Genomic DNA, 12,987 nt, shown 5'->3' with positions numbered 1-12,987 from the left:
ATAGTCTTTAAGTTTGTTCTCGACATAGTTATTAGCCCTGGTAACCTGTGGATTTTGGAAATGGGTCATGTATATAGGTGGAGCCAGTGAATCTCGATCAACGATGTGTGCGTGGGTAAACAAGATATTCAGACACCATTGTGTATACCGTTGGCGTTATTAAGGCAGTGGGCCGTACGTCGGAAAGTGCTTTCCTTTTCACATTTCGTGACGCACATCGGGGGGTGGACAAATGAAGTCAACGAAACTCAAGGTAAAATAGTCAGGAGCAACTCATTAGTTTTCACAAAAGAATGACTTGGCATTTGAAGAGAAAATTTGCCTAAAATTCGCCGCGTTTTGGGTTTGTTGGAGAATACATGGACTGGTTCCGCGAAAGCCCATTCTGTACAGTGCTGTACTGTACAGTGTTTACAGTGCTACACTGTGTAGCTAACCATTACTAGGCCAATGTTGACGAAAGGTCACCTAGCGTTTCACTATCAGTAAATACACTGGGAAAGGGAATTGAATTGTTTTGACAATTGTTGCTGTGGTGTATGGTTCAGTTTCGTGTTTAAACTAAAACCTTTTGCTGGGTGACTTTTCTTAAAAATGATGATACCATAGGGTAATTTACACTACAGAGGTATTTGGAATCATCCAACTTTGTGTTGCATAACAAGGTTATAGGCTATCTTGATACTTCCAGAGGTTCAACCAACTTTCCCAGCAGTTGCTGCATGGTAAGATCATTGCCTATGTTTCTTGATTTGCAACCACTAAGTAACCAAAAAGCCTTTTAACATAGGCCTACATTGTCTCACTTTGCCGAGGCCTAGTTCTAATCAGTCTTCATTGCCCTCACTGCTTTGCAAGGTTGTACTAGTAGGCTACTACTAGTCAGAGTGATAATGTCACAACAAGTTTGCTCTAGCCTATAACATTTGGGGCCAATAAAACAAACTTGTAATAGTTACAGTATGATTTTGAGCATGAATGATATCAACATTAGGCTGTAGGTCCCCAAAATCTCTTGAGTGTCCCAAGAAGACTTGAATTAACCCCTCAATGGTGGGGGTGTCATCGCTGCCAAGCGACTCTTTGTTGCCTACTTTACTTGGTTGATGTGATAGATCTTGGATATAAGTGATATAAGGTTATATATAACATGGGATATAAGTTGGGGTTTGGGGCTCCAGGGAATTGTGTCAGGGATCTTCATTCCTCCTCAATGTCTTCATCGTCTAGTTCATCATCAGACAGGGTTAGTCCACATGTATTACAGTGTCTGCCTTCACACTTGCAAAGATCAGTACAAGGGAGTTTGTTTTGTAGACAGGTGCAAGGTTTAGAATCACTGCAATTTTTGTGTCCTTTTTTACAGGTTCTGGAGCAGTTGACCAGCTCCATGATGCAATCTGGTGAAGGAGGAAGATCCATCCAGTTGACTAGTAGTGCCTCATCTTCAGTTTTCCATCCATGTCCAACTTGGAGAGGGTACATTGGGAGTTTGTTCAAGACTTCTCTTAAACAAAGCTGAAAAGAACAATTGTGAAGAACAATAACAATAACATAAAGAACAATAACATGTGAAAACTTGTACAAAGCTGATAAGAACAATTGAATATAACATGTGAAAACTTCTTTTGTTTGCTGGAAACCGTAGAACTGTACTTCAGAAATTGCATACATGATTGTTAATCATCAAAAAATATCAAACAATTTTTTCAAAGGTTTCTTCTCTTGATGTAGTAACTTTTTCTTTGCAATAAATAATGATTTATTTATGAGTATTACTTGTGACTTTGAAAAGCCAATTAGTACTGTAAAATTATTGAATTATGTTCATGATGATCCAGTTGTGTGCTTGGAAGCAATTTAAATACATGGTTGCTAGAAAATTAAATCAAAATTTTGATGTTAATATACAATTGTTTGCAGTATAATTTACCTGCTTGATAGTTTGCTCTCTTGATGTGTTGTAGTAGAGCATCTTGAGTTGGAGGTATGTTACCCTCGGATCTCCTGGCCAATCTAAACAAGTGTATCTTGCAATAATAATAATAATTAACAGTTCTTATATAACGCAACTTACAATAAAGTCTTGCCGCGCTGTACTTCCTGGTCGTTGGTGACTTGTCACACCTACACACCAAAGTGTGCAAAACTCAAACAATCTCTCCTGGGGCACCACAGCCACGTGTCCCCTGGGGGACTTCCCATAGGGTGCAGCTACAAACCGGCGCACGCAACTATATTTACAAGTCACCCATTTATACACCTGGGTGAATCACATTACTGTCATTGTGCTGTGCATAGAGCTGTGCATAGAGCTTGCAAGTGAAGTCTTCCAGTTCTGGTGTAATAGAAAAAGGGGTTTCAAAATCTTTCCCAGTTGTCTGAAATGCTAAACAGAAGGAGGTCTCTGTTTGTAGTATATAGTTTTAGTGCTTCTTCTTTCCTTTACAATAAAATGCACTGACACTATCACAACCTGTAAAGCAGTGAAGTCCATCCAAGGCCTTTACTTACTTCTTCTCTAATATGTTCCTGTACTTTCTTCAGGTCAATTCTTCTAGATTACTTCCACTGCCAGTGTGAAAATGGAGGTGAGACTTAAGTTGTTGTTGAAATGTGATGCCAAGCACAAAAACATCAGTGTCTGGGCTTACTGAACCTAGTAGTAGTACTACAGTTAGCCTTATACACCACATTATGGCAACATGTTTGTCTTTGAATTCCTTCTTGAAACTGTATGGCTGAGTTATTTCTGTTGGTGGACTTGAACCACCTGCAAAATAAATTCTGCATCACCTGAACAGATTTTTGACTTGCCATTAGGGTTACAAAAATAAAAAGAAATCATAAGTACTACACTAGAACCATGTTAACTGGGGTTGATTAAATCATGCCTAAGTGTGGACCATTTTGTGAACATAAGTATCTTCCAATGCCAGGGTCTACAGTGTAAGAACTTTCAATTACAATTACCACGTACATACCTCACAACTTTCCCTAACACAGAAAGCCTGTAGGCTAGTGCCAGTATACTACTGTACATAGTAGCATGGTGGGCTCATAATTGACGCACTTAAGGATTTGATCAACTATATCTATCAAGGAAAAATCCAAATCACTTGACTGTATGTGTTTTTCATATGTGTAGTTCCTCAGAAATGTTATGATCTCAAAATATTTAAGGTTCTGTGCTTATGCACCGCACAAATGAGCAGAATTTGACCACAAAATGTCTGCCGTGTCAAGTTCTTTCATACCCCTAAATTGACATTCGTTGTACAGCTAACTGTGAACAAGCATTTTTTAAATATTAACAAATTAATTTTAATCCATAATTGCGAGTCAAAGGCCAAGTTGTTGCCCTGTGAAAGCTAGATATGAGTTGAGACACATTTTCTCTTCACGATTTTACTGTTTTCACGTCCACCCCCGATTTGCGTCACGAACTTAAACCATAGGCGTACGGGACCATTTCAGTTTGGGCGGTAGAACTTTTTGTGCCCGAAAGTTCCCGTGACACTATCTAAGCGGAGCGCCACCCTCAGTTGGCGCGTAGCGTACAAGAAAATTTTTGGCACACAATGCCTCTCACATTGCCGGAAACGGCTCTTCTGAGGCCTTGCAAGTTGCATCTAAACATTCTTATTTTATAATCTCACGATTTAGAAATTTACACTTCCCCAAAAATTTGGTAAATTAGAAGAAGAAAAAATGGTAACATCACTTTGAAGGGGAAAAATGGGACAGTATATTTTTGAAGCTCCTATTTAGTTACCTTATTTATTATTTTAACACAGTACTCAGCTACCTCTAGAAAAACATAAATTGTTCAACGACACGTAGGCGGGATAATGTCGCTGTGTCGGGTGAGACTGCAATTTGTCTCATAAAAAAGTATAAAATATAACAAAGAATATGATAAACGTGTACTTCTAGGCTTGTAGGCACCCCCCCCCCCCACCATCCATGAACAAGAATATGTTTCTTATATACACTCATGTTGGGGATGTCCAGGTCAAGGGCGGCGGAAGCACTTTTAATCTTGGGGGGGGGGGGGGCACCGACATCAAAGGGCACTTTGCAGATATTCGATTGGACTGATGCAGCCTTATATTTAGTACCCTTTATAACTCTTATTGTATTATCTTATTTGTGTAAACACATCACTCCATCAACGCCCCCTCCCCCCCCCCAAAGGAAAATATGCATACTAGCACTGCGATATCCAATGCGCAAACTGGGGAAACAAAGAACAAGTTTTCTTTTGAGACAAAATGAGGTGAAATCATGCTAGTTGCTAATGTAGGAATCTTCCGAATTAGAGTTTTTTTCTTGTTAATATCTAAACAAATCTTTTTCATTCGAAATAGCTTTGAGTTTGACCCACAGAAATTCATTAAAAGTCACGGGCTTAGCCAGGATTTGCAAAGTTGTATGCACTACTATCTGAGCGGAGCGCCACCATTGGTTGGCGCGGAGCGTACTAGAAAATTTTTGGTTTTACAAACCCCTCAGATGGCCGGAAACGGCCCTTCCCGAGTGTTCATTCTGGTTCCCTGGCCTCTTGCTAACTTGAGGCACCTCAATTTTTATGTAGAAAAAAGGCACATTTTTAACCTCAGGAAAAGTGCCCCCCGGTTCCGCCGCCCTTGGTCCAGGTACACAATTGACTAGTTAGAAAAAAATTGATCGTGCAAAAAGCGTGGTAGCCCAGATGAACTGCGCTTACGGTGGTGTTACACGGAAATATTCGGGCATCATGATGCTAAATAAAAAAAATCATGGAATTGTCGGGCAAAAATTTGAAAAAGATTCGGCAAGCTACTGCATATATATATATATATATATATATATAAATATATATATATATATATGTATATATATATATATATATATATATATATATATATATATATATATATATATATATATATATATATATTTCCAGAGGACAAGAAATTTGGGAAAAATTCGGGCAGCCTAAGAGGAGAAAAAAAAAAAATTTTTTTCTCCTCTTAGGCTGCCCGAATTTTTCAGGACTTTTGCCCGAATTTCTTGTCCTCTTGAAATTTGGGGGGCAGTCTGCCCCCACCCCTGCCTCCCCCCGCCTCGTACGCCTATGACAAACGAAAATCGACCACTGATTACTGGTGCTGTACAGTATCGGTGAGACTCGATCAGAGTATAGACTGATAGATGAATAACTGATAGATGAAGACCGCCACCATCTTTGCACTTGCAGCTGGTACCGGTAGCCTAGCCTGTGCACTGATATGAACATGAATTCAGTAACCTAAACTTATTAACATGGATGTAAGGGCAGACGACGAGATAAAATCTGTCCGAATCCAAAGAGCAGTATCTGGAGGCTATGGATTCTCTTTAATGGGAGGTAAAGGCACCGAGTTTCCTCCAGTAATTTGTGACATCCTCGAAGGATCGCCTGCGTCTAAGTGCGAAGCAGTAAGTTGTTGACAACCGTTTAGGCCTAAATGATCCCATTAGCCTAACGTTAGTACCATATTGGGTGCTACTAAACTACGACTGTAGTCTACAGTATCTAACGCACTACTTAGCCTATCCGCAGGCCTAAGTCTATATCAAGAGGCACAGAGTTAAACAGTATAAACGAACACACGCAAGGCCTGGACAAGGTCTAAGTTAGGCAGGATATAAAAACTAATGTCCAACGCTTGTACAAAAGTTTGGCTGGCCCATTGAATCAAAGGAGAACCCGGAACAGTGATAACTGGTATGGTAGGCCTGGTCGGTTAAAGTATAGTTGAGTAGTTTGGCCAGTGACAATATTTACAATTACATTAGCCTATGCCTAACATTAAATAGTTAGACCTGACAGTAACAGTAGGCCTAGAGAAATTTGTATGCTGTAAGATTTAAGAATATCAAACAGTACATTTATCTTCTGCCTGAATTCTGTACACATATAATTTTTAACCCAAAGGTTGTTGTGGCTACTAATTTATCCTAAATGCTTAGTTACTGTTCGGTTATACTAAAGCCCCTACTACATATAATGACTTAGAATGTATAACTCAAAGTAAAACTAGCAAATGTTTTAATCATATACAAAGGTTTCAACAAAAAGGTAGTCCAAGTTAGTGATGAATAACACAGTTGAGGAAAGTTTTGGCTACATCTAATGATTTGATGTCCTGTCAATGAATGTTTTCTGTTAGCATTTGCTTTTCTCTACATGTATTTTGATCTGTCACATTCAGTGTAGATTGAAGCCCTTTATATACTGAAACTTCATAGCCTAGACCCTATGACAGTCTTAGAACAATGAATGTTTGTTATGTCTTCTTACTAAATATTACAACCAGTTCTTATATGTCAACCTCACTTTATTAACAGATAATTAAAACTTAGACATAAAACAATACACATTAGAGAGCTATCCAGGCCACAGGTAGTCCAAATGTTTACAAAATACCAGACAGTACAATGTGTGGTAAACGTTTGGAGCACCTGTTATCCAGGTAGGCTGCAGTGAAGCGTGAAGAGAACAATATACGCATATATGCTCTCTCTTAATATTTAATAGCCTATACAAGCCATGTGCAATGAATATTCATACTGTGGTGTTACAATGTTACCTAGGTATGGGTCTTTATTTTGCCATACTACTAGATGTTCAGCAAGAATTTTGAGTTAAAAATCATGATGATGATCATACATTTTTGTCAGCATGTCTCGTTTACTGTAATGTTTTCTTTCTGCACATTTCCACAGTCCACCATGTGACCAGTGGTAATAACTAAGTTTGGTGTGCTCATATGGAATATAATGATTAACTACAGGGAAGTAAGTCTTTCTGACTTGTGCAGATAGTTTGGAGATGTTGCTCTCATGCTAGGTTTAATATCCTAGCAACAACAGCATTCCAAAACATGTGGAATTGTGCACATATAGCACCATACTCTTTGCAGTTTTACCATTTGGATCAAATTTGATGGCAATACCATTAGCATTATAATATGTTAATGTACATAGCAACGGTTGGCATATTTTCAACAAGTTGATATTTTGACTGTTGCATGCCTATATATGCAGAATTGGTCTCACACAATACCCATCAACCAGTACTAATTGAATTGAATTTCAATTTTAACTGGTTGGGCATAACATTAGCCCTTACTGTAATCAGCCCACCTCTTGAGTCAATCTATGATTTAGTGTTACTAGATCTTTGTTAGAGAAATGGTACCATATTATTTTATTTCCTATTTATCCTTAATGTTCAACTGAAACTATAGCCTACAGGCAAGAGGTAACTGGACAGCATGTGAACAGAAGGATATTAATATATTGTTGAAAAATGTGCTCCCTGGACACTCAGCCCATTCACATGAGTTTCATGATCCCTGGACACTTGGCCCATTTTTTGAGTTTCATGATCGCTGGACACTCAGCCCATTCAGATGAGTTTCATGATCCCTGGACACTCAGCCCATTCAGTTGAGTTTCATGATCCCTGGACACTCAGCCAATTCAGTTGAGTTTCATAATTCATGGACATTCAGCCCATTCAGTTGAGTTTCATGATCCCTGGACACTCAGCCCATTCAGATGAGTTTCATGATCCATGGACACTCAGCCCATTCAGTTGAGTTTCATCATTCCTGGACATTCAGCCCATTCAGTTGAGTTTCATGATCCCTGGACACTCAGCCCATTCAGTTGAATTTGATGATCCCTGGACACTCAGCCCATTCAGATGAGTTTCATGATCCCTGGACACAGCTCATTCAGTTGAGTTTCATGATCCCTGGACACTCAGCCCATTCAGTTGAGTTTCATGATCCCTGGATACTCAGTCCATTCAGTTGAGTTTGATGATCCCTAGACACTCAGCCCATTCAGATGAGTTTATGATCCCTAGACACTCAGGCCATTCAGTTGAGTTTCATGATCCCTGGACACTCAGCCCATTCAGATGAGTTTCATGATCCCTGGACACTCAGCCCATTCAGTTTCATGATCCCTGGACACTCAGCCCATTCAGATGAATTTCACAATCCCTGGACACTCAGCCCATTAAGATGAGTTTCATGATCCCTGGACACTCAGCCCATTCAGTTGAGTTTCATGATCCCTGGAATCTCAGCCAATTCAGATTAGTTTCATGATCCCTGGACACTCAGCCCATTCAGATGAGTTTCATGATCCCTGGACTCGCAGCCCATTCAGATTAGTTTCATGATCCCTGGACACTCAGCCCATTCAAATTAGTTTCATGATCCCTGGACTCTCAGCCCATTCAGATTAGTTTCATGATCCCTGGACACTCAGCCCATTCAGATGAGTTTCATGATCCCTGGACTCGCAGCCCATTCAGATTAGTTTCATGATCCCTGGACACTCAGCCCATTCAGATAAGTTTCATGATCCCTGGACACTCAGCCCATTCAGATTAGTTTCATGATCCCTGGACACTCAGCCCATTCAGATGAGTTTCATGATCCCTGGACAATCAGCCCATTCAGATTAGTTTCATGATCCCTGGACACTCAGCCCATTCAGATGAGTTTTATGATCCCTGGACACTCAGCCCATTCAGATGAGTTTCATGATCCCTGGACACTCAGCCCATTCAGATGGAATCATGATCCCTGGACATTGGTTTCATGATCCTTGGACACTCAGCCCATTCAGATTAGTTTCATGATCCCTGCCACAGATTGTCTGTGTCAACTGGTCTTGATATCAAGCAGACCTGTCTTCTTTGTTTCTCAGGAGTCCCAGACCTAATGTTTAGCATATGTGTACCCCATTCTTATTTTAAGGTCACAGGAGTGCTGTGTTTCTATTTGTTTCTTTATATCATTATGTCAGATGAAACATGAATGAAACATTTAAAGTTTACTACAGTTTGTTAAAAGCTAAGATTACCTGATCTTATGCTGTCATGTCCCAATGACCATTCACTTACTTGTGACAGTGACAGCCGTAGAGACATTAAAGTGATCTTTCCTACCATAGAACTTTTCAACTCTGACATATTGCTATGACATTAGTGGGGAGGGAGAAGGTTGGGGGGGGCAGGTGGTTGGTGGGTCATGGTGCTGGATGAGAAAGTACCTTACATACATTTTACAAGTAAATGTGACTTCTAAGGTTAGTGTTAGAAAGTCAAAAACAAATAAAAATGGTGGTATGGTACCTTGCTTCAATTGTCATACAATTCTTGAGTTTACTGAATGCTGAATTTCAGTAACTGTTGATTTGGGAGTGTTCATACAGTTATGCCATGGAGTGCTGACATGTCCAATTTTGAAAATAAAGGTAATTGCCGCCTGATTTGTTGTTTCGACTTAATGATTGTTCAGTTCTCATTTTACAGAGTATGTACTGCACTGATTGTGCAACAATCTACCTGATTCCTTTTACTTCACATATAAGTCTCCCATCACCCCCCCCCCCCCATATGATATGGCAACTTTGCCCTCTCTCCACACAGCGGCAGCACCCCTGTCAAGATCTGTAGGGTGGATAAAGTTCAGTTACATTCTAAAGTCCACAAGTATAGGGAAAAGTATGAGGAATGCCTTCTAGCAAAACACTTTGTTCTCAAAATTTAGCTTTGAAACTACTGTCTCAGACCATACACACTTCACACCTGTAGCTAAATTGAAGAAAGTTCTTGGGGTGTTGTTAACCATGAAGCTGATTGCAGGAGTCCATTCAGTAACTGAAGGATCTATTCTTCTATAGGCCTGTAACAGAGCTTTCTCACTAACGTAAGTACTGCAGAGCAGTAAGTCAGCAAACAAGTATTTAATGACTTACTTGGATTTTCCTATTTACTGTCAGATGCCAGTTGTTTACAAAGATTGTTTACCGAACAGAAGCCTGATTTTCTTACATTCCAAAGATTACGGTAAAGAAAAAATCTAGTGCACCATGGGAGAGTGAGAAGGACAATTTGACCAGATGTGATACTGTAGGTCACTGTGGTACTATAGGTCAAAGGTTACCATTTCACTGTTTTCATGGTAGAAAAAGAGTACAATAGTTGTGAGGAGGCAGGTGACCTTTTTGAGCTGGTAAATATCTAAACCTGATAATTTTGGGAGAAATATATACAACTTTCAGTATAAAATGCTCTTTCATGACTTAATAAACTGTAACCACACTTTTACATTTAAGCATTTGATATTATAATCAATTCCATTACTTGTCAAATGATGCCATCAGTAAATGGACCAATTGAATTGAACTTAGAAGTTGCTAAATAACTATTACACGTATTAAACTATACTACTCTACTTTTATGTCATGTGCTTTAGTATGGATTTTGAACCTCAATGAGAAGGTAACCACAGTTTACTGTAATCTTAAAGGGTCATCCATTGTTCCAAAATATGCTAGGAAGACAGAGAATGGTCACTCAGGAGTGATCCAACTTTGTGCATTTGTTGTCATTGTCAGAGCGTTGGCTCTAATTCCCTGAGACATGCTTGTGCTGTCTCATTTTCATTCCTAGATGTCTGAACTCAGATGATAATTTGGACTGCCAGGTATTTAACTTTTGAAAACTCCTTTAGACATGTCCTTTATGGATGATATTTCATCCTGGTTCAGATCCTTGCATGCTCAATATTCTTGTATGAAGCGATTCTTTCCATCATAAATTGTGTTTACTTTTTTATTCCATTTTAAATGATAAGAGTGACAGTTGTTTTTTTGACCGACTCTGTAATTTAATCAGTTTCTGTTCATCAGCTGTTATTGCTTAGGTGAAAGAGGAAATTTGTAATAAGGGACTAAATGAACCTTGCATATTAATTAATTGGTGATGCACGAATTGTTTCTGGTGTGATGGAGAGCTCAAGATGATCAAATTCCTTGGATGTATCTGGAAAGGAGCAAAGAACTAATTAATTAGAATGGGACTCTGATGGGTCACTGACATACAGATAGCTTGTTTTAATCTCTATGTAGGGATTTGAACACAGATACTTCTGAGCCAAATCCTCTCTTACCTACAGTAATTGTGAAGCTGTTATCAGTTGATTTGGTCAGTGCAATATGGTACACACCCTTTAAATAGCCTTCACCTTTACCTGGATGTACAAACATATGCACCCTATACAGTCATCTGTGTCCAATAATGAATCAGTAACCAATGGACCACACACTATGGTGTCCAAAGGTCAGTGTACTTATTAACACAGCTATTAACCATCTGCACTACAGCTTGGAGATTTTCAAGACAGGAATTTTAAGAGGGTTTGTTCTTTGGGTTGTGATATCACCAAGACTTGATTATTTCATCAGATTGGTCGTTAGAGTGCTGAGTTGCTTTACCAATCTATGTGTTGAACATTTATAAACTGTGCTATTAGTCAGACTGTTAGTATGCGTAGAACTTCGTCAGTATATATACGCCTTAAATCTACACTTTGTTTGAGTATGTTTACAAGGTGCTAACTCCAGTGTACCGTACTTAATTATGTGGTTCCTATATTACTATTGAAAATGCTCAGAGTATAAGTATGAATACAAATCCACACTGCCAAGTATGAGTCCAGGTAAATCTGCTAGAGAATGAGTATGAATACAAATCCACACTGCCAAGTATGAGTCCAGGTAAATCTGCTAGAGAATGAGTATGAATACAAATCCACACTGCCAAGTATGAGTCCAGGTAAATCTGCTAGAGTATGAGTATGAATACAAATCCTCACTGCCAAGTGTTTCGTATGAGTCCAGGTAAATCTGCTAGAGTATGGAGTATGAATACAAATCCACACTGCCAAGTATGAGTCCAGGTAAATCTGCTAGAGTATGAGTATGAATACAAATCCATACAGTTTCCAAGTATGAGTCCAGGTAAATCTGCTAGAGTACGAGTATGAATACAAATCCACACTTGTAACTTTGGTAGATATGTGGATATTGGGGTTTAGCAGACCTGTCAACTGAGTTATCCCTACTCTATCCTTGAAACCATGGTAAATATGTCATCCATATCAATCTAATGACTAATACTACCAATATAATACCCATTTAACCTATGCAAACAATGAATAAATAAGCATTAATAATGAAGATGTATAAACTTCCTGTGCGCAAAGGGCAAAGGTCAGTACATGTTATCGTTTGTCATCTTGAAAAAGTTACCAGTGAGTCAAATATTGACTTTGTGAGTTATGCCAACTAAATCAATCTTATCTTAAAAATTTCAAAGCAGTTTCATTTCTGATATTAAGTAAAGATTGTTATATGATGTGATGTAATTCCCATCAAGAATAACACAAATCATAACTACTACATAATAGTAGCATGGCACCGTGCAAATGCTAAATGTTAAGACTTTTCTTCACTCAATCAACATGCTGTAGTAACAATGCCAATGGCAGATAATTACTGTGCACATAAAATTCTGCCTTTTGCCCCCCCCCCCCCTCCTGTTCCTTATAAATCTTAAAAACTAATTTACACCCATACATGCAGTTCATGAAGAAAGTGTTCACCAATACTGTACAAAGAGGTTTGTATTCTGTATTAATATTTTATATTGAAGATTGAAATTTGTCACTATTTGTAACAAAAGTTCCTGTGAATTTTAACATAACATTGTTTTTAACCAATATAAAATTATCTTGTGTTCATGGCTACAAATTGGTCTGCACAATTTGCCATTCAAGGTGCTCAGTGTTGTTCTTTTTGTTCAAATATTTAAAAATACCACCCTTTTTAATGTTTTGAAAGCTAAGCTCAATATTAGTTACAAATTCAATGCATAAATTCCCGCCATTTCTGTAAATCAGTAAGGCGTGACGCAGACTGGGGAGTGTGAATTTTAGTATTTTGAAACCTTTTGAATCCCCCCAAACATAATTGCAAGTTGTTCTATCAGCTTACATGCCCACTATATACCCAAGTGTATTGATTATGAGTGGTGATTAAGGGTGCTATTGTTTATTTAGTGCTGTGCCAGCCACACACATCATTCAGCTT

The 12,987-nt window shown here is 38.7% G+C and overlaps 1 protein-coding gene across 5 annotated transcripts in view; it reads left to right on the top strand.

Annotated features, from left to right (window-relative positions):
* The first annotated feature begins 5,270 nt into the window (after positions 1-5,270).
* LOC139969214 (PH and SEC7 domain-containing protein 3-like) overlaps positions 5,271-12,987 on the top strand; it is a 56,843-nt gene continuing 49,126 nt past the window's right edge. For 4 of the 5 annotated variants that reach the window (XR_011793672.1, XM_071974106.1, XM_071974109.1 and 1 more), the window contains exon 1: positions 5,271-5,463. Coding sequence is in view for 4 of the 5 variants with exons in the window: in XM_071974106.1 (XP_071830207.1) it covers positions 5,308-5,463 (156 nt within the window). In the remaining variant the exon portion in view is untranslated. The remainder of the gene's footprint in view (positions 5,464-12,987) is intronic. The other variant, XM_071974107.1, reaches the window with a different exon arrangement.

Source organism: Apostichopus japonicus, chromosome 6 (assembly GCF_037975245.1).
Source record: "Apostichopus japonicus isolate 1M-3 chromosome 6, ASM3797524v1, whole genome shotgun sequence".
NCBI classification, from domain to species: Eukaryota; Metazoa; Echinodermata; class Holothuroidea; order Aspidochirotida; family Stichopodidae; genus Apostichopus; species Apostichopus japonicus.
Note: the sequence above shows the minus strand (reverse complement) of the source record. Positions and strands in the feature narration are given on the sequence as shown.